The sequence below is a fragment of the Pongo abelii genome, chromosome 5 (genome assembly GCF_028885655.2).
Source record: "Pongo abelii isolate AG06213 chromosome 5, NHGRI_mPonAbe1-v2.0_pri, whole genome shotgun sequence".
In the NCBI taxonomy this organism is placed as follows: Eukaryota; Metazoa; Chordata; class Mammalia; order Primates; family Hominidae; genus Pongo; species Pongo abelii.
This window is the reverse complement of record NC_071990.2, coordinates 161392685-161412904: the sequence shown is the minus strand read 5'-3', so window position 1 is coordinate 161412904 and position 20220 is coordinate 161392685. Positions and strand designations below refer to the sequence as shown.

General features: G+C 43.6%; 1 protein-coding gene across 3 annotated transcripts in view; it reads left to right on the top strand.

Moving 5' to 3' along the window:
- The window catches only part of SOD2 (superoxide dismutase 2), a 47627-nt gene extending 29478 nt beyond the window's left edge, over positions 1 to 18149 (top strand). Inside the window, 7 exon segments of one of the 3 annotated variants that reach the window (NM_001133563.1) lie at positions 2735 to 2924; positions 3204 to 3406; positions 8944 to 9060; positions 12148 to 12327; positions 14550 to 16164; positions 16456 to 17252; positions 17372 to 18149. In NM_001133563.1, the coding sequence (NP_001127035.1) occupies positions 2902 to 2924; positions 3204 to 3406; positions 8944 to 9060; positions 12148 to 12327; positions 14550 to 14695 (669 nt within the window). In that variant the 5' untranslated portion in view covers positions 2735 to 2901 and the 3' untranslated portion in view covers positions 14696 to 16164; positions 16456 to 17252; positions 17372 to 18149. 3 annotated transcript variants of the gene reach the window in all.
- The last annotated feature ends 2071 nt before the right edge of the window (positions 18150 to 20220 follow it).

The following is a 20220-nucleotide window of genomic DNA, read 5'->3' as shown; positions in this document are numbered from 1 at the left end:
AGTTAATAACTGGCTCAAAATGACTTCATCTCAACCCACATTGGTTGCCTGTTCCAAACAATATATAGGTCTGCACTGTGGTGGGTCTCAGGATGGCTGTGATGTAGCCTTAGGAAGTTTATCTATGGGAAATCCATATTCATGGTGTCCTGATGTTGCAGAGGACATCCTGAGCTGGCTGGAGAAACTTGGGACACAGGTCAATCGACTGTAATCTAACTTCTGAGGCCATTCAGTACCCCCTACAGTGGCCACCTAAAAAAAAGGCAGCCAGGTGCAGTGGCTCAAGCCTATATAGATCCCAGAACTTTGGAAGGCCGAGGTGGGAGGATCACTTGAGCCGAGGAGTTTGAGGTCAGCCTGGGCAACGTGGAGAAACTCTGTTTCTACAAAAAACACAAAAAATTAGCCAGGCGTGGTAGTATGCACCTGTAGTTCCAGCTTCTTGGGAGGCTGAAGTAGAAGAATCACATGAGCCCAGCAAGTCGCTGCAATGAGCCGTGATCACGCGGCTGCACTCCAGCCTGGGCGACAAAAAGAAAAAGAAAACGGAGCCTGTTCACTGGGTGTGGTAGACAAGGTGATAAACTTTTCTTTACCTCCCATAGCCCACAACGCTGGATGTGCTCACAGTCATGGTAGTGTTTTGTAATGATGTAGCTGATGACAGGTGTAATGTTGGAGATTCTTCTGACTGCTGCTATCAGTCCTACCAGTCCCCAACGTTTGGTGCTTGTTCTAAAGGGCATGTCCTAGGAGTCGCTTTAAACTCTCAAAGTATCACTCTCTATACAAACAAGAAGTGCAAGTAAGTAGCCTGAGCTCAGCCTCCCAATAGGAATATTTCATTGTCACTAGATCAAGTCTTTCCATTACAATGACTGATCTGTCTCTGAATCCTGTGGATTAATCCTTCAAAATGCCCTTTTCTTCCAGTTCTCATAGCTAGTGCCCTAAAAGTGACCTGCAGTACCTCCTGCTGAGACAAATGTACCAGCTTCCTAACTAGCCTGCACTCCCTTCATCCCCCCAAGTCAGTGCCAGACCACCTTGCCTGAAAAACCACTTTCAGTGTGTCAGCAGAAACGTTTCTCAGCTTCCAATTAACAACCACATCGAACCCCTGCTCTTGTCTGCGTTTTAAGGGTATCTATAGGCCGGGCGCGGTGGCTCCTACCTGTAATCCCAGCACTTTGGAAGGCCGAGGTGGGCGGATCACTTGAGGTCAGGTGTTCGAGACCACCCTGACCAACATAGTGAAACCCCGTCTCTACCAAAAATGCAAAAAAAAAAAAAAAAAAAAAATGGGCGTGGAGGCGCACGCCTGTAATTCCAGCTACTCGGGAGGCTGAGGCAGAAGAATCGCTTGAACCCGGGAGGCAGAGGTTGCAGTGAGCCGACATCGTGACACTGCACTCCAGCCTGAGCGACAGAGCGAGACTGTCTCAAAAATAAATAAGTAATAAATTTAAAAAATAAGAGTATCTATAACCTGGTCCCAGCCTGAATTTCCTTTTTCACCCCAACACGTAGCCCTAGTTACATTCTTCTGACGTCTGTAAACAAGCCCAGCCTTTCCTGTTGTGAAGCCAAGTTCAGGTGGTTCCTCTTTGCCTGAATGTTTTCCCATTCCACTTACCCGAAGCCTAGTCATCCTTGGGAGGGCTGTACAGGGGTTGCAAGAAGCAACGGAAGCGGTTCAGCACCTGCTACCTTCCATCATATTCTTTTCAATAAAGGGGCAACTCCCGCCAATGGCAGTGTAGATTTCCTAACCTCTACACATGGAAGATTCACACCATTCAGGATTGTTGTTTAACTGTTGAGAGAGCACTTGATACTTAACAGCTTACTAGGCTACAAGACAGCGCAGGAAAGAATCCTCTGTTGTCCTTTTATGTTATCCTGAACAGTTGGTTCACAGAGTTACTGTAAACACACAAAACATGACTGCCAGGGCTTAGCAGTGAGGAAAGTAGGAACTAGTCCTGACTCACTTAGTAACTGTGCCCAGAAGAAGCTGCTTAACCTCAGAGGATTTCACTGTTACTAGAATCAATAATACCAACCCTAGGGGTAAAAATAAAGATAAATGTGTGCAAATCCTGCCGGCAGTCTCGGGCACGTCGTGGATGCCCAAGAACTGTTCTTAGGCAGCCGGTGGGGACAAAGTCTGTGTGCCTCCTGTCCTGGAGTAGGTCCCAAGGTCAGCTTACTTGCAAAGCAAGGGTACGGCGCAAGAGTACTGAATACGGGTTGGAAGGGCGCTGGATCTACCCTCAGCTCATAGGCCGGCTGGGCGGCGCTGACCAGCAGCTTGGCCCCGTCTTCCCTAGGAACGGCCACGGGGGCCCTGGGAGGGTACGAATATCTTTTTGCAGTGAGGCCTCTGGACCCCGCGGCCCCGCGCAGCGCAACCAAAACTCAGGGGCAGGCGCCGCAGCCGCCGCAGCCGCCTCGCGCAGCGCGATCCCCGCGGGCACCCGCAGGGGGCGGAGCCAGAGGCAGGGCCTTCGGGCCGTACCAACTCCACGGGGGTAGGGGCCGCCTCCCTTCGGCCGCGCGCCACCCAAGTACGGCAGACAGGCAGCGAGATTGCCGAGGCCGAGGCTAGCCTGCAGCCTCCTTTCTCCCGTGCCCTGGGCGCGGGATGTACGGCAAGCGCGGGCGGGTGGGACAGGCACGCAGGGCACCCCCGGGGTTGGGCGCGGCGGGCCCGGGGCGGGGCCCGCGGGGGGGGCGGGGCGGCGGTGGCCTTGCGGCGCAGCTGGGGTCGCGGCGCTGCTCCCCGCGCTTTCTTAAGGCCCGCGGGCGGCCCAGGAGCAGCAGTTGTGGCTGTGGCGGCCTCGGCAGCGGCTTCAGCAGATCGGCGGCATCAGCGGTAGCACCAGCACTAGCAGCATGTTGAGCCGGGCAGTGTGCGGGTGAGATGAAAGGGGACCCGGTCACGGCCCCAAGGGCGAAGGGGCTCGCGGCGGGCAGGGCCTCCGCGGCAATGGCGACAGTGGCCGCACCAGGCCTGGGGGCCGGGGCACCTGCGGGCGGTTCTCCCGGGAGTGCCCGGCGCGGCGGCTGGAGCGGGGATCCGCAGGGAGGGGACGCGGGGACTCGGGGGACGCCGCGCGCTGCAGTTCCTCGGCAGCCCAGCCTGCGTAGACGGTCCCGCGGCGCTGACTGACCGGGCTGTGCTTTCGCGTCTTCAGCACCAGCAGGCAGCTGGCGCCGGCTTTGGGATATCTGGGCTCCAGGCAGAAGCACAGCCTCCCCGACCTGCCCTACGACTACGGCGCCCTGGAGCCTCACATAAACGCGCAGATCATGCAGCTGCACCACAGCAAGCACCACGCGGCCTACGTGAACAACCTGAACGTCACCGAGGAGAAGTACCAGGAGGCGTTGGCCAAGGGTAGGTTCCAGGCTGAGCGGCGGGAGGCAGTCCCCGGCAGAGGCGACCCCAGGGAGCCAGGCCCCATACGGACGGGCCTCTCCGTGGAGGAGAGCTCGCTTCGTATTTGTACCGGTTCCGAGTTTTCCAGGCACGATAGTCTCTCTTTTAAACACATGGTCTACCTCATTGTAGAAGGAGTGCCTCGATGGGTTTGAACACACTTCTGTCATCTCAGGGAACTTGGCGTCCTGCGAAGGAGCTTGCCTTACTGTTGTGAGCCGCATTCCGTTACCCATATTGCCAGCACTGGTGAATTGTAGGTCCTGAAAAGAAAGCAATACTGTGTCACTCGTTTTTTTTGCAAATTGAAATTGTTCTTGTTGTATAATGCGCTTTGGGGAAATGTTTGGTCTCTCAGGTAGGTGTGCCAGCCGTTTGCAGGAGGGCTGAGCGCGCCTGTCCACTGGTGGCCAGACATCATCGGGTCCGCAGGTGTCTCTGAGTGTCAGGGTCACCTCCTGATAGAAGTGGGAGTGGCGCCTTGCTGCCAGGTCACACTGAGGGTGGGAGACAGGAGGACACTACTCCGTTCTAGGAACCATGGTCCTTGTCATCTTCCTGAGAGCAAACGGGGTCGGGAGTCCAGCCTAGGACTTGGAGACTCCCTGCATCCCCAGCTACCCTGCAGGGGAAACTTCACTGAGCCCACTTGTTGACTTCAGGTGGGAGAGGAGGAGGCACACCATTATGGTGTGCGTTACCAAAAAAGCAGTAACCTAACTGTGGAACAGTTCAGGGTCTTTAGACTTGATACTTTTCTTGATTTCACTTAGGGGTCAAAGTTCACAAGGAAAATAGCCCTTTAGTGGGAAACTGAAACAGGCTTGTTTTTATTTACTATTGACTCATATTTGTAATGCAATTAAAATATATGGTGTTAACTTTTTTTTTTCCTCAAGAGCTCGGTTGATAAAACCAGGGGTATGTGGACTTTTTGAGTCTGTGCCTTTTGGGGGTGTGTATGGGAATGTTATGTTTTCACGTCTTTTACAAAATAGTATTGTCCTTTTAATCTATTCGTTAGTGGTTTGCACAAGGAAGATAATCGACAGTCATGTTTTTTAGACTGTATTGCTTGGCAAACTACGTAGTAAAAAATGTTTACTTTTCCTTAAATGTTTTGAACTTCGGGGTTATGAAATTTGTTGAGTAATTTTTAGACAGTCACATCTTGTTGACTGGAGGCATCTAGTGGAAAAATGCAGTATTTCAGCCTGATTGTGTTTGAAGTAAATGACTGAAAGAGGAGGAAGTTACCACACTCTGGAAGATTTACTTGAGACAGATGAACCTTGAATTACGGGAAAAGGACCCGTGATTTAGGAAATAACAAATTTGGGAAACATGTAATGGGGAGAGACTGGGGAATACCCCAGTTGTGAAAGTACTTCCTGTAAGGCAACATCTGACACCCGGGAACCTTTCTCTTCAGTATTTTAAAAACAACTTAATTTCAGTCCTTTACTTGTGGAATCAGAGCCTTACTTATGTAATACAACCCACTGGAAAAAAACTTTTTATTATATTGTGCTATATTGTTTATAGGTGATTGAGTACCTGCAGAGCTTTCTTTTACTTAAACATATTTTAAAAATTATTAAAAAGTTAGATTTTCATGTTTGAAAACTTGGGGAAGAAAGGTAAAACAATGTCATAATCTCATCACATTTAACTGACTAATATGAATATTTTTCAACCAAAAGCATTTGACTTTTATTATTATTTGAGGCAAAAACTAAACTGAAACCAAATAAAATGTTGAATTTCAAAAAAGTGTTCTTAAAAGCAGATATTAAGCCCTCAATTTTTATTAATTTTAAAATGAGTAAGCAAACTGTAAGATGTTAAGATTATTAAATTATCTCTCATTAAGCATGTATCTTTCCCATTTTAAAAATTTAGTTACTATTGATTTATTAAAAAACAATAGAAAATTTACATCTATTTTTAGAGTGACTCTCAAGAAAATTTAATAAGGGAAACACAGATCTATCAAAAAACTATTTGTAAACCTAGCAAAGGAAAAAAAAAAGTTGGTGTCTTTAAAAAACCCTTTGAGATTAGCTGTGTATTCAGATATCGGTTGGTTCTCTCCTCCTTTCTGAATCGCTAAACAACTGGAGCTTGTTTCAGAAAGCAGCATTGCCTACGTATGTTCCTTTTAAAAAAAAATTTTTTTTAATTTTATCTGAAAAAATAGATGGGGTCACACTGTGTTGCCCAGGCTGCTCTTGAATTCCTGGGCTCCCCCATCCACGCACCTCGGCCTTCCAGAGTGCTGGGATTACAGGCGTGAGCCACCATGCCTAGTCAGACTTTTTTTTTTTTTTTTTTGACAGAATCTCAGTCTGTCCCCCAGGTTGGAGTGCAGTGATGTGATCTCGGCTCACTACAACCTCCGTCTCCTGGGTTCAAGCAATTCTCCTGCCTCAGCCTCCTGAGTAGCTGGGATTACAGGCGTACGCCACCACGCCTGGCTACTTTTTGTGGGTTTTTTAGTAGAGACGGGGTTTTTCCGTGTTGGCCAGGCTGGTCTGGAACTCCTGACCTCAAGTGATCCACCCACCTCGGCCTCCCAAAGTGCTGGGATTACAGGCGTGAGCCACCTCACCTGGCTTTGTATGTACCTTTTTTTCTTTTTCTTTCTTTTTTTTTTTTTTTTGGTGATGGAGTATTGCCCTGTCGCCCAGGCTGGAGTGCAGTGGCGTGATCTTGGTTCACTGCAACCTCTGCCTCCTGGGTTCAAGCCTTTCTCCTGCCTCATGCTCTGAGTAGCTGGGATTATAGGCACACGCCACCATACCTGACTAATTTCTGTATTTTTAGTGAAGACAGGTTTTCACCATGTTGGCCAGGCTGGTCTTGAAATCCTGACCTGAAGAGAGCTGCCCGCCTCGGCCTCCCAAAGTGCTGGGATTACAGGCGTGAGCCACCGCACCCGGCCCAGACATATGTTCTTAATGTACACTTTCAGAACGTTCAGCAGTTGAGAACTTTTTCCAAAATGTAAGCTCCTTGAGAGCAAAGCTCTCAGTGGGTCTGTGTCCTTTACTTTGCTTCTCTTGGTATCTTGTGGATAATATGCACAAAATATTTATTAAACAAGAGGATTTCCATTTTTTTCTAATACTAATAGTTCATTTAATCTGTAGCTTCTTGAAGGCATAGAAAAGAATATTTTATTTTGCCTACTTGTTTGGCAAGGTACCCATGCAGTATGCCAGGAGTTACAGGGCCTATTGAGAAGGAGTAAAGGGTCTGGGAGGGGTGGCAGGGAATTGCTAATTCATGTATGGTGGCTAGAGAAGGCTTCACTGATGGGGTTGATGTTTCAGTGGAGACTTGAAGGAGGAACAGGAATGCAGCATGAGACTGTCTTGGGGAAGAGTGTTCAGCAGAGGCAGCAGTGCTCAGCTAGCCTTGAGGGGAACATCCAAGTTGGTCATGTGAGTGCAAAAAGGCCAGTGTGGCTGCAGCTGGGTGAGCACGTGCTCAATGACGGGGTCAAGTGCAGCGCCTCTTGGTAGTGAGAGTAGCTGAGTGTAAACACCTAGGGTTCACTCCAGTGAGAAGGGGAGCCTTTGGAGGGAGCAAGGCCCACCCCCACCCCCCAAAACTGAGGGGATAGTGGCACCAGTGCAGTGAGAGATACTGGTCCTCTGTCCCAATGAGGTGGCAGTAGAGTTAGGGAGAAGGGATTAGGTTCTGCTTGTGTTTTATTTTTTTCTTTTATTTTTCTCTGTGTGCTTTTATGTAGACTGGATGTATTTTAAAGGTAGAGCTGGCTTTGCTAATGGATATGCTGGTGGATTGGATGTGAGGTGAAGGGAGAGGAGTCAAAAATGACATCAGGTTCCCAAGGATGTCCTGAGGGACAGAGCTGGCATTTACTGAAATGGGGAAGACAATAGGAGGAGTAAGTTTGGGGTTGAACATCAGTAGCTCAATTTTGAGTATGTTGAGTTTCTTGTTAATGTGACTTGGAGATATTTCCCAATGAATCGTTGTCTGTCTTGAAAATGAGAGTTGAAGGTTTTCTGTACAGTCTGTATGTTGAGCCATACATTTTAGCATTCTATTATTTTATTTGATTGTCCTCTTTGGTATTTCATTTCCTGAAATCTCTTCTAAGAGAACCCTGAGCCTAGCAGCCAGGAGTGAATTTTCTAGCTTTTCCACCTCTGCTAGGTCCTTCATCAGTTGTTCAGCATGTCTGGGACAAATAATTTTGGGGTGGGGGGGTGCTGAATTTTAGGACAAACAGGGATGTTATAGATAAGCTGGTCCCATTATCTAATAGCTTACAAAGAAAAAAATATAATGTATACAGTGGTTGAAAAAGTAGGAGTTATACACCAAAAGCAATGGCAACAAAAGCCAAAATTGACAAATGGGATCTAATTAAACTCAAGAGCTTCTGCACAGCAAAAGAAACTACCATCAGAGTGAACAGGCAACCTACAAAATGGGAGAAAATTTTCGCAACCTACTCATCTGACAAAGGGCTAATATCCAGAATCTACAATGAACTCCAACAAATTTACAAGAAAAAAACAAACAACCCCATCAAAAAGTGGGCGAAGGACATGAACAGACACTTCTCAAAAGAAGACATTTATGCAGCCAAAAAACACATGAAAAAATGCTCACCGTCACTGGCCATCAGAGAAATGCAAATCAAAACCACAATGAGATACCATCTCACACCAGTTAGAATGGCAATCATTAAAAAGTCAGGAAACAACAGGTGCTGGAGAGGATGTGGAGAAATAGGAACACTTTTACACTGTTGGTGGGACTGTAAACTAGTTCAACCCTTGTGGAAGTCAGTGTGGCGATTCCTCAGGGATCTAGAACTAGAAATTCCATTCGACCCAGCCATTCCATTACTGGGTATATACCCAAAGGACTATAAATCATGCTGCTATAAAGACACATGCACACGTATGTTTATTGCCGCATTATTCACAATAGCAAAGACTTGGAACCAACCCAAATGTCCAACAATGATAGACTGGATTAAGAAAATGTGGCACATATACACCATGGAATACTATGCAGCCATAAAAAATGATGAGTTCACGTCCTTTGTAGGGACATGGATGAAATTGGAAATCATCATTCTCAGTAAACTATCGCAAGAACAAAAAACCAAACACCGCATATTCTCACTCATAGGTGGGAATTGAACAATGAGAACACATGGACACAGGAAGGGGAACATCACACTCTGGGGACTGTTGTGGGGTGGGGGGAGGGGGGAGGGATAGCATTGGGAGATATACCTAATGCTAGATGACAGGTTGGTGGGTGCAGCGCACCAGCATGGCACATGTATACATATGTAACTTACCTGCACATTGCGCACATGTACCATAAAACCTAAAGTATAATAATAATAATAATAATAATAAAAAAAAAAAAAAAAAAAAAAAAAAAAAAAAAAGAAAAAGTAGGAGTTATAAAAAAAATGTGTTTGCATTTTAACTTTTCAGGAGATGTTACAGCCCAGATAGCTCTTCAGCCTGCCCTGAAGTTCAATGGTGGTGGTCATATCAATCATAGCATTTTCTGGACAAACCTCAGCCCTAACGGTGGTGGAGAACCCAAAGGTTGGTATATATTGGTGCACCCTTATCTACATTTTGTGCACAGTAGGAATCGATTGTTGATTTACTTAAGTTACCTTATACTTGTTTTTTGGGTTTTTTTTTGTTGTTTTTTTTTTTGAGATGGAGTTTTGCTCTTGTTACCCAGGCTGGAGTACAGTGGCGCAGTCTTGGCTCACTGCAACCTCCGCTTCCTGGGTTCAAGTGGTTCTCCTGCCTCAGCCTCCCGAGTAGCTGGGATTACAGGTGCCCGCTACCATGCCCGGCTAATTTTTGCATTTTTAGTAGAGATGAGGTTTCACCATGTTGGCCAGGCTGGTCTTGAACTCCTGACCTCGTGATCTGCCCGCCTTGGACTCCCAAAGTGCTGGGATTACAGGCATGAGCCACCATGCCTGGCCTAAGTTACCTTATTCTTACCAGAGGTATCATAGTGGCATATTTTTCATAACAACGAGTATGATAAAAGTTGTAACTTTCAAAAGGACCCAAGTAGAAATGGAGAATGCATTCATGGGGTTATGTTGTAAGATTTTATGTTCACGCACACATAGAATATCACATCAACTCCACCTTCTGGTTTCTGGATGGTACTTCATATTAGGGAAAGACTGAGAAACTTTGTTTTATGAACTTTCTTTTTTTTTTTTTTTTGAGACGGAGTCTTACAGTCGCCCAGGCTGGAGTGCAGTGGTGCGATCTTGGCTCACTGCAACCTCCGCCTTTCAGGTTCATGCAATTCTCATGTCTCAGCCACCCAAGTAGCTGGGATTGCAGGCATGTGGCATCACTCCTGGCTAATTTTTATATTTTTAGTAGAGACAGGGTTTCACCATGTTGGCAGGGCTGGTCTCGAACTCCTCGGCCTCCCAAAGTGCTGTGGTATGGATGTGAGCCACCGCGCCCAGCCTAGAAAGGATGAACTTTCTGTTTACTAGTTTCTGGGGCCTGGATTAGATAGTTAACCGTCTGTACCTTTTTTCATCTATGTGATACAAGGATAACAATGGTATTGTTTTGAGAATTAAATTATAGTGTCATTTGCTATTTTTCACTCTTCCTAACTGATAAAAAGTCAGTTGTTCCAGGAAATTAGGTTTTCTGGGTATTTTTTAAAAGTGTTCAGGGAATGAGGAGAGTACAGGGCTAGATGGTCTTGTTCGCTATCACTGTTTCCTTGACTTCCTGTGTAGCTTGTGGAGGCCCAGATAACTTTAATTATCTTCCTCACCCAGGGAAGGCATGAGGCGTAAATGTAGTTCTTGTCTCTTGTTTCTGGGCTCCAGATATGCACCCTAAGTTTCTGTGGTTTTATTGTTCATTTTTAATCAGTGTTATGGAAGGCAGCCTATTTTATGCACTTGAAATAAGCAATTTCATTTTAAGGTAATGATGAATGAGGAGAGTAAGCATGGGAAACTGGGCAACTTTTTCTTTATTTTTGTTTTTATTTATTATTATTTTGGAAATGGAGTTTAGCTCTTTCACCCAGGCTACAGTGAAGTGGCTTGATTTTGGCTCACTGCAGCCTCCGCCTATCCTGGGTTCAAGCGATTCTCTGCCTCAGCCTCCCGAGTAACTGGGATTATAGGTGCCCGCCACCATGCCCGGCTAATTTTTTTGTGTTTTTAGTAGAGAGGAGTTTCTCCATGTTGGTCAGGCTGGTTTCGAACTCCTGACCTCAGTTGATCCACCTGTCTCGGCCTCCCAAAGTACTGAGATTACAGGTGTGAGCCACCGTGCCCGGCCAACTTATTTTTTTTCTGAGTTCAGTCTTCTAGACTATTGGTTAATACTTTTGAAGTTTTGTCAGTTACCAGAATATCAGATATATTCATATGCAACCAATGGTTTTGGTATGCTGCCATTTTTTTTAAATCTGTACCACATTCCATCATTTGTGCTTACAAAGATGATTACTTTTAAACCCGTAGAATAAGAGAAGTGAGATTTTGACCCAGTTGATTTAGTTGATGTGACTAATCTAGAATTATATTCTGTATTGCTACAGAATAAAAGGATTATAGCTCTTAAAGTATACCCTTAGTTCAGTCGTAGAGAAAACTGCCCATCAAGACAGGAAGAGCTGGGCTGCCTTGGAGAAGAACAATAACTTTATTTTGTTTAATAACTCCATTTTAACAATGGAGGCATAGAAGAAGGAGGATAGAAGTCAAAGGAAAATTTTCTATTCAGGGAAAAGAAAAAGCTAACAGAAAGTAGTATTTCTTTCCTAACGAAAATAGTACAGTGAGTGGGGAAATCGCTCTAACACGATTCATTAAAAAATGTGAACTACGCAGCTGGAGGCCGTTATCCTAAGCGAATTAACCCAGGAACAGAAAACCAAATACCACATGTCTCTCTTCCAAGTGGAAGCTAAACATGGAGTACTTATGGATATAAAGACGGCAATAACAGACACTGGGGACAGAGCAGGGAGGGAGAAAGAAGGGGAGGGGGTGAAAAACTGTTGTATACTAAGCTCACTACCTGGGTGATGGGATCAGTTGCACCCCAGACCTCAGCATCATATGATACCCATGTAACAAACCTGTGCATATACCCTCTGAATTTAAAATAAAATTTGAACTGGGCACGGTGGTTCACGCCTGTATTCCCAGCATTTTGGGAGGCCGAGGCGGGTGGATCACTTGAGGTTGGGAGTTTGAGACCAGCCTAACCAACATGGAGAAACCCTGTTTCTACTAAAAACACAAAATTAGCTGGGCGTGGTGGCGCATGTCTGTAATCCCAGCTACTCGGGAGGCTGAGGCAGGAGAATCGCTTGAACCTGGGAGGCAGAGGTTGCAGTGACCCGAGATCATGGCATTGCACTCCAGCCTGGGCAACAAGAGTGAAACTCCGTCTCAAAAGGTAAAAAATGGAAAAAAAAAAAAAAAAAGTTGAAGTTATAAAAAACAAAAACGTGAATTAAAATTGTGAAACTTAGATCCAGGTGTCGCATTCTGATGTTGTCTAATTTCTTGGGCCCTATGACAAAAATATTTTAATACATGTAATATAACATTTTATTGTAATTGTTGAAATCTGTTCATTTGTGGGTGTTTTTGGATTTTTTTTTAATAGGGGAGTTGCTGGAAGCCATCAAACGTGACTTTGGTTCCTTTGACAAGTTTAAGGAGAAGCTGACGGCTGCATCTGTTGGTGTCCAAGGCTCAGGTTGGGGTTGGCTTGGTTTCAATAAGGAACGGGGACACTTACAAATTGCTGCTTGTCCGAATCAGGATCCACTGCAAGGAACGACAGGTTAGATTTAAAAATTGTGATTTCATTTGGGAGAGATGCTCTACTGTAAAGCATTCAACTAGAAATAAGGACAACTAACAGTGTTTTAACTTACGAACATGTAATAATTTGCAAATCTTAACAGATAACACCCAGAGTCTTGTGTAAGTAAAAATGTTTTAGAAGTCCTGATATTTCATAAAATTAGGTACACATAATTTTATAGGTACATTAACAAAAATGTTTTATTTTTATTTATTTTTTTTTGAGACAGATCTCACTGTTGCCCAGGCTGGAGTGCAGTGGTGTGATCTCAGTTCACTGCAACTTCCGCCTCCTGGGTTCAAGTGATTCTCCTGCCTCAGCCTCCCAAATAGCTGGGATTACAGGCACATACCACCATGCCCAGCTAATTTTTGTGTTTTTAGTACAGACAGGGTTTCACCATGTTGGCCAGGCTGGTCTTGAACTCCTGACCTCAGGTATCTGCCTGCCTCGGCCTCCTGAAGTGCTGGGATTACAGGCATGAGCCACCACGCCCAGCCAAATGTTTTACTTATTAACTCTGCTTCATTCTACAGAGAATTAGTATCAGCTTAGATAATTATATGTACTAAAATAAAAAAAAAATTAGCTATAGAACAAGAGTGAGGAAAAGAAATATAAGCAGAGACTGATTTCAGAGCTTGTACTGTTACCTCCTCTGCTGAGCATTTGAGGTTAAACTGGGACTAGATCTCAGGTTTCCAGACCTTCTGCCTTTCTGGGGCTCTTTGGTAGAGTATATGAAAATATTTGGCTTGGAAGTGCCAGGCTGGGCTCACCAAATACTTTTCTGCTGTTGAGCCTAATTGGATTTAAAAAATGTCACTGAAGAGTATGGGAAATAGAGCCATGAGTTGTCTGGCAGAGGGTTGGGACTTTGAACTTAAAGTGATAACTTCACATCAACAACAGTCATTCTCCGCGCCTTCTTCTACGACCCTGACATCGGAATACTCTTGATCTGCGGCTCACTTCCCAGGATAGACTCGGATTTTGGCAGAATCTGAACAGCTCTTTTGGGACAGTGAAATGGCATAACAATTGGTAAAAGCCACAAAAAATTTGTGAGCACCGATCTGTAGAGTCAGGTTATTTATAGAGCTACATGACCGGAAAGGCTGATATTTGTGAGTCCCAGCTACACTCCTTTCTCTCCCTGTGGAAAACACGTTAGAAGGAAAATAAGGGAATGTCATGGCCTTTTGTTTATAAAAATCATTAATAAATTTTGCTACTTGAAATTATTAATAATAAATTACTAGTGACCCCTCTCACAACTGATCAAGACATACTGGTTAAGAATTGTTTTCATAGAGAGAGCTATAATTTATTTTGAGTGTTTTTGTGTGTGCGTAATGGAGTCTCACTCTGTTGCCCAGGCTGGAGTGTAGTGGCGCAATCTTGGCTCACTGCAACCTCCGCCTCCCGGGTTCAAGCAATTCTCCTGTGTCAGCTTCCTGAGTAGCTGGGATTACAGGCGCCTGCCACCTTGCCAGGCTAATTTTTTATATTTTTAGTAGAGATGGGGTTTCACCATGTTGGCCAGGCTGGTCTCGAACTCCTGACCTCAAGAGATCTGCCTGCCTCGGCCTCCCAAAGTGCTGGGATTACAGGCCTGAGCCACTGCACCCAGCCCGAAAGCTTTTTTAAATGGATGTTTTACAGATAGAACTAAATTCTTAATTTACCTCACTTAATTTCTGAAAACACTGTGTCCTCCATCTGCTCTGTATTCCCAAAGATTAAAATTAGCCTTGGGGAGCAGAGCTAGTTCCTGGTAAACCCCTGTGAGTGCCCAGACCCTTTGGAGGAGGTTCTCAGTGGGCCTCTGCCCGCTCCCACAGATGTAACACACCCTTCCTGCTGCTCCTAAGACCACCATGAGGAAGGCTGGGAATTGGCTCTTGAATGAATTTGTTGGTATTTTTAAGAATAGCTATTAAAGTACTGTTATTAATTTTCCCAAGTCTATTTTATTGTTAGTATTTGTCACATTTTCTTTGTAAACAATAAATTAAAAATATTTTATAGGAATATTCATTCTTACCTAGATTTCCTACTTATATAAAGAAACAAGTGAATGAGATTGTTACAAAGGGTAATTTTGTGTGGGTAGAATAATAAAAGTTGAAATTGAGAAGATGTAATGTTTTAGACTGAAACTGATGGTTTGTTCTTTTTCCCCTTCTTTCTAACAGGCCTTATTCCACTGCTGGGGATTGATGTGTGGGAGCACGCTTACTACCTTCAGTATAAAAATGTCAGGCCTGATTATCTAAAAGCTATTTGGAATGTAATCAACTGGGAGAATGTAACAGAAAGATACATGGCTTGCAAAAAGTAAACCACGATCATTATACTGAGTATGTTAAGCTCTCTATGACTATTTTTGTAGTGGTATAGAGTACTGCAGAATACAGTAAGCTGCTCTATTGTAGCATTTCTTGATGTTGCTTAGTCACATATTTCATAAACAACTTAATGTTCTGAATAATTTCTTACTAAACATTTTGTTATTGGGCAAGTGATTGAAAATAGTAAATGCTTTGTGTGATTGAATCTGATTGGACATTTTCTTCAGAGAGCTAAATTATAATTGTCATTTATAAAACCATCAAAAATATTCCATCCGTATACTTTGGGGACTTGTAGGGATGCCTTTCTAGTCCTATTCTATTGCAGTTATAGAAAATCTAGTCTTTTGCCCCAGTTATTTAACAATAAAATATTAACACTTTCCCAAGGGAAACACTCGGCTTTCTATAGAAAATTGCACTTTTTGTCGAGTAATCCTCTGCAGTGCTACTTCTGGTAGATGTCACCCAGTGGTTTTTGTTATGGTCAAATGTTCCTGTATAGTTTTTGCAAATAGAGCTGTATACTGTTTAAATGTAGCAGGTGAACTGAACTGGGGTTTGCTCACCTGCACAAAGGCAAACTTCAAGAGCAAAACTGCAAAAAGGTGGTTTTTGCAGCAGGAGAAAGGAGGATGTTTATTTGCAGGGTGCCAAGCAAGGAGAATTGGGCAGCTCATGCTTAAGACCCAATCTCCATGATGACCTACAAGCTAGAGTTTTTAAAGGCAGTAGTACACTTCAGGAAAGCAGAAGTTAAAGGTAAAATTGTAAATCAGTCGAGATCGGGTGCCTTCAGGGTGGTATGGCTGTATACCAAAATTGTAAATCCCTACATGAAGCTTATATATTGGTTTGGCCTGAAAGGTGAAGTGGGGTAGGCAGGGGGTGGGCTTACAGGTTATGGTGTATTCAAAGACTCCCTGATTTGTGATTGGTTAAGGAAGCAAAGCTTTGTCTAAAAACTTGGGGTCCGCAGAAAGGAACATTAAGGTCTGGCCAGGCCCCTCAGGAAGAAACTGAGAACAAAGAATGGAGGTCAGAGTTTAGTCCCTGGTGTTTCCCCTTATCTGACGTCTGTGTGAATCCATTTGGTGGGGTCTGAGTTTCTGAAAAGTAGCTCAGGGGCACGTGTTAAGGATGTCTCTAGGTGACTCTAACTTCCCTGGCTGTTGTTTGAAACTGTTATGACCTTCTTGCTTATCAGGTTGCTGGTTTCCTTCTCAGGGCAAGCTGGGTGCCTGGAGTTTTCGGTGAAGGAAACTCAAGATTCTCCTTTATTTCTGTGCTTGTGGGAATCCCCCTGGCACACCCCAAAGAGAGGTCCCTGCTCCGTCTCACAGGGATCTTTTTGTATATTTGGCTTAGCATCATGCATTTCCTATGTTGTTTCATCATCTGCCTAATTTACTGTTTTTGAATATTTCATTTGTTTCTAATTGTTATTACAGATAATGCTGGGGTGAGCAACTCTGTGTACATGTGTACATAGGTTTATCTCCTATTGGAATATTTTCTTTATATAGGCGGTTTTTTTTCTTCTTCTTTTTTTTTTTTTGGAGACAGAGTCTTGCTCTGTTGCCCAGGCTGGAGTGCAGTGGTGTGATCTCAGCTCACTGCAACCTCCACTTCCCGGGTTCAAGTGATTGTCCCACCTCAGCCTCCTGAGTAGCTGGGATTACAGGTGCATGCTACCACGCCTGGCTACTTTTTGTATTTTTAGCAGAGACAGGGTTTCACCATGTTGGCCAGGGTGGTCTCGAACTCCTGACCTCAAGTGATCAGTCTGGCTCAGCCTCCCAAAGTGCTGGGATTACAGGTGTGAGCCACTGCACCTGGCCTATATAGGCTTTTTTCTTAAACCTATTTAGTAATGTTTTCCCAAGTTTATTTTTTATTTTTAATTTTTTCCCCGTTTATTTTTCTATTTTTTTTTTAATGGAAAAATGGGGTAACTTAGCAGTTTCAATATTGAAGACTGAAGTTTAAAAAAAATTTAAATTCAAGGTACGTTTAAAATTCAATTAGAAAAGTAGGTTTTAAAAATTATTAGAGACAAGGGTACCAAAGCGGTGTGTGTATGTGTGTGTGTGTATGCATGCTTGTGGATTAGAAAAACTCTGGAGACTGATTACTTTTCATTATATATGTATCACAGTGAAACAGCTTTTATGTGTCATGTAAGATTACTGCTTGCCTCTCTAAAGAAGGTCGTGACTGTTTAAATAGACGGGCAAGGTGGAACCTTTTGAAAGATGAGCTTTTGAATATAAGTTGTCTGCTAGATCATCGTTTGTATTGAACTAACAAGGTTTGCAGATCTACTGACTTATATAAAGCTTTTTGATTCCTACTAAGCTTTAAGATTTAAAAAATATTCAATGTTGAAATTTCTATGGGGCTCTATTTTTGCTTTGGCTTTCTGGTGAGAGAGTGAGGAAGCATTCTTTCCTTCACTAAGTTTGTCTTTCTTCTCTTCTGGATAGATTGATTTTAAGAGACTAAGGGAATTTACAAACTAAAGATTTTAGTCATCTGGTGGAAAAGGAGACTTTAAGATTGTTTAGGGCTGGGCGGGTGACTCACATCTGTAATCCCAGCACTTTGGGAGGCCAAGGCAGGCAGACCACTTGAAAGGAGTTCAAGACCAGCCTGGCCAACGTGGTGAAACCCTGTCTCTACTAAAAATACAAAAAAATTTTAAAAAGATTGTTTAGCTCTGTTTTTCATAATAGAAATAGAAAAGGTAAAATTGCCTTTTCTTCTGAAAAGAACAAGTATTGTTCATCCAAGAAGGGTTTTTGTGACTGAATCAGCAGTGCCTGCCCTAGTCATAGCTGTGCTTCAAAAACCTTAGCATGATTAGTGTTGGAGCAAAACAAGGAAGCAAAGCAAATACTGTTTTTGAAATTCTATCTGTTGCTTGAACTATTTTGTAATAATTAAACTTTGATGTTGAGAAATTACAACTTTATTGTACACTTCATTGCAACTTGAAATTCATGGTCTTAAAGTGAGATCTGAATTTCTATTGAGCGCCTTTAAAAAAGTAATACCAAACCATAACGTTAAAATTGATGTATATTGAGTCATATCTAAAACCAGGTATAAACATAAATTGTATTTCCTGTTTTAATTTCAGGGGAACTACTGTTTGGGAAAGCTATTATTAGGTAAATGTTTTAAAAATTACTGTTTCTCGTTTTCAGTCATACCCTAATGATCCCAGCAAGATAATGTCCTGTCTTCTAAGATGTGCATCAAGCCTGGTACATACTGAAAATCCTATAAGGTCCTGGATAATTTTTTTTTGATTATTCATTGAAGAAACATTTATTTTCCAATTGTGTGAAGTTTTTGACTGTTAATAAAAGAATCTGTCAACCATCAAAGAGGTCTGCATTATGCTTGCATGTCAAAAACATTAAAAATCCTATAATGTTCTATCATTTTCACTGAGTTTCCATGGGAAAGGAATAGTAAATAATGGGTAGTTGAAATATTACTCTTAAGACCAAGACCTGTATCTCCAGTCATATCTGTAATAACATCATCTGATAACCTAAAAGCATAGTATTAGGGATATACGACAAAACCAAAGTGTTTTTGCTGTTGTCACATACCACTGAATACTTTTACACCAGATTGTCCGGTGGACACCAGCTGGATGTCCTATGATTCAATTCTGACATTGTCCACCTGGAATTGGAGTCAGATCCCACAGGTGGAGGGCTCAGCCCACAAGACTGCCCCCACTCCAGATACCAATCGCAAGTCCCTGTACTTCTGACTGACTGGCTATAAAGTGGGATTCCCATGACCCCTTCCTTGGTTTTGATTTATTTGCTAGAGCAGCTCCCAGAACACAGAGAAACACTCTACTTATGTTTACCCATTTTTAATTTTATTACTTTATTAAAATTACATATTGGTTACAATACTAATTTATTGTAAAGGATATTTCATTTATTTATTTATTTATTTATTTAGAGATGGAGTCTCACTGTGTCACCCAGGCTGGAGTGCAGTGGCGCAGTCTCAGCTCACTGCAACCTCCACCTCCTGAGTTCAAGCGATTCTCGTGCCTCAGCCTCCCAAGTAGCTGGGATTACAAGTGTGCACCACCACGCCCAGCTAATTTTTGTATTTTTAGTAGATATGGGGTGTCACTCTGTTGGCCAGGCTGGTCTCAAACTCCTGACCTCAAGTCATCCACCCACCTCAGCCTCCCAAAGTGCTGAGATTACAGGTGTGAGCCACCGCCTCTGGCCTGTAAAGGATATTTCAAAGGATACAGATGAACAGCCAGATGGAAGAGATGCACAGGGCAAGGCATGTAGGAAGGGGTATGGAGCTTTCATGCCCTCTCCACGCCATCAGCTGCCCAGAAGCTCATCTGGACCCCGACCCTTTGGGGTTTTACGGAGGCTGCATTATGTCAGCATTACCATTGGCAATTGGCGATTAACTCAACCTTCAGCCCCTCTCCCCTTTCTGGAGGTTGGGGGCTGAGGCTGGGAGTCCAAACCTTCTAATCTTGCCTTGGTCTTTCTGGTAAGCAGCCCCCCATCCTGAAGCTACCTAGAGGCTCCCAGCCACCAGTCATTTCATTGGCAAACAAAAGACACTTCAAGGGGTTTAGGAGCCAAGAGACCAAGCAAGGATTGAGACAATATATATATTTCTTATAAATAACATGATCACAAATAGTATTTTATATATTTCTCATAATAGCTGGGTGTGGTTACTCACACCTATCATCCCAGCTACTAAGAAGCTAAGGCAGGAGGATCACAGGCCCAGGAGTTTGCGGCTGTAGTGAGCTATGATTGTGCTACTGTACTCCAGCCTGGGTGACAGTGTGAGACCTTGTCTCTTAAAGTTCTTGTAACATCTTAGAACATTAACCAACCACAGAATATTGCCTTAACTCTGAAAACTAAAGTAACCATACTTTTGCAAGATGTATTTTACATAAAGTTCTGGTGATATTTTACTCTGGTCATTGGAATATAGGAGCTTACCTCCTGGTACCACTCTTCCTAGAGTGGTATACTATTTGGTATAGTACTGGCATACTATTTGGAAAGGGACATGAAGTTGGCATGACCTGTCTAGGATGAAGTCATGCCGTCTGCTATTCATTGTGGGCTTTACAGTAATGAGAGTGCTTCTGTTGTCAAGATGCTTCTGGGACACGTTAAAAAAAATGAAGATTTCTCAGTTTGTGAAAAGGAAGGAGCACCAATGCTTTCAAGTTCCTATGACATGCTAGTCACCTTTCAGTGTGTCCCATTGTTGCACCCAGTAGTCTCGATGCCCAGCGTCATGGTGATTCCAAGTTTGCCTCTCTGCCCACTATAATATGTGCTCCATGAAGTCCCAGGACGTGAGGTTCTTGTTCATTTGTGTGTCTGGGCCCATATCCAAATATTAAACAATGTGACTTACTGTATTTATCATATTGTAAATATGGGTATCCCCAAGGCTCAGAAGTTAACACAGCATATCCACA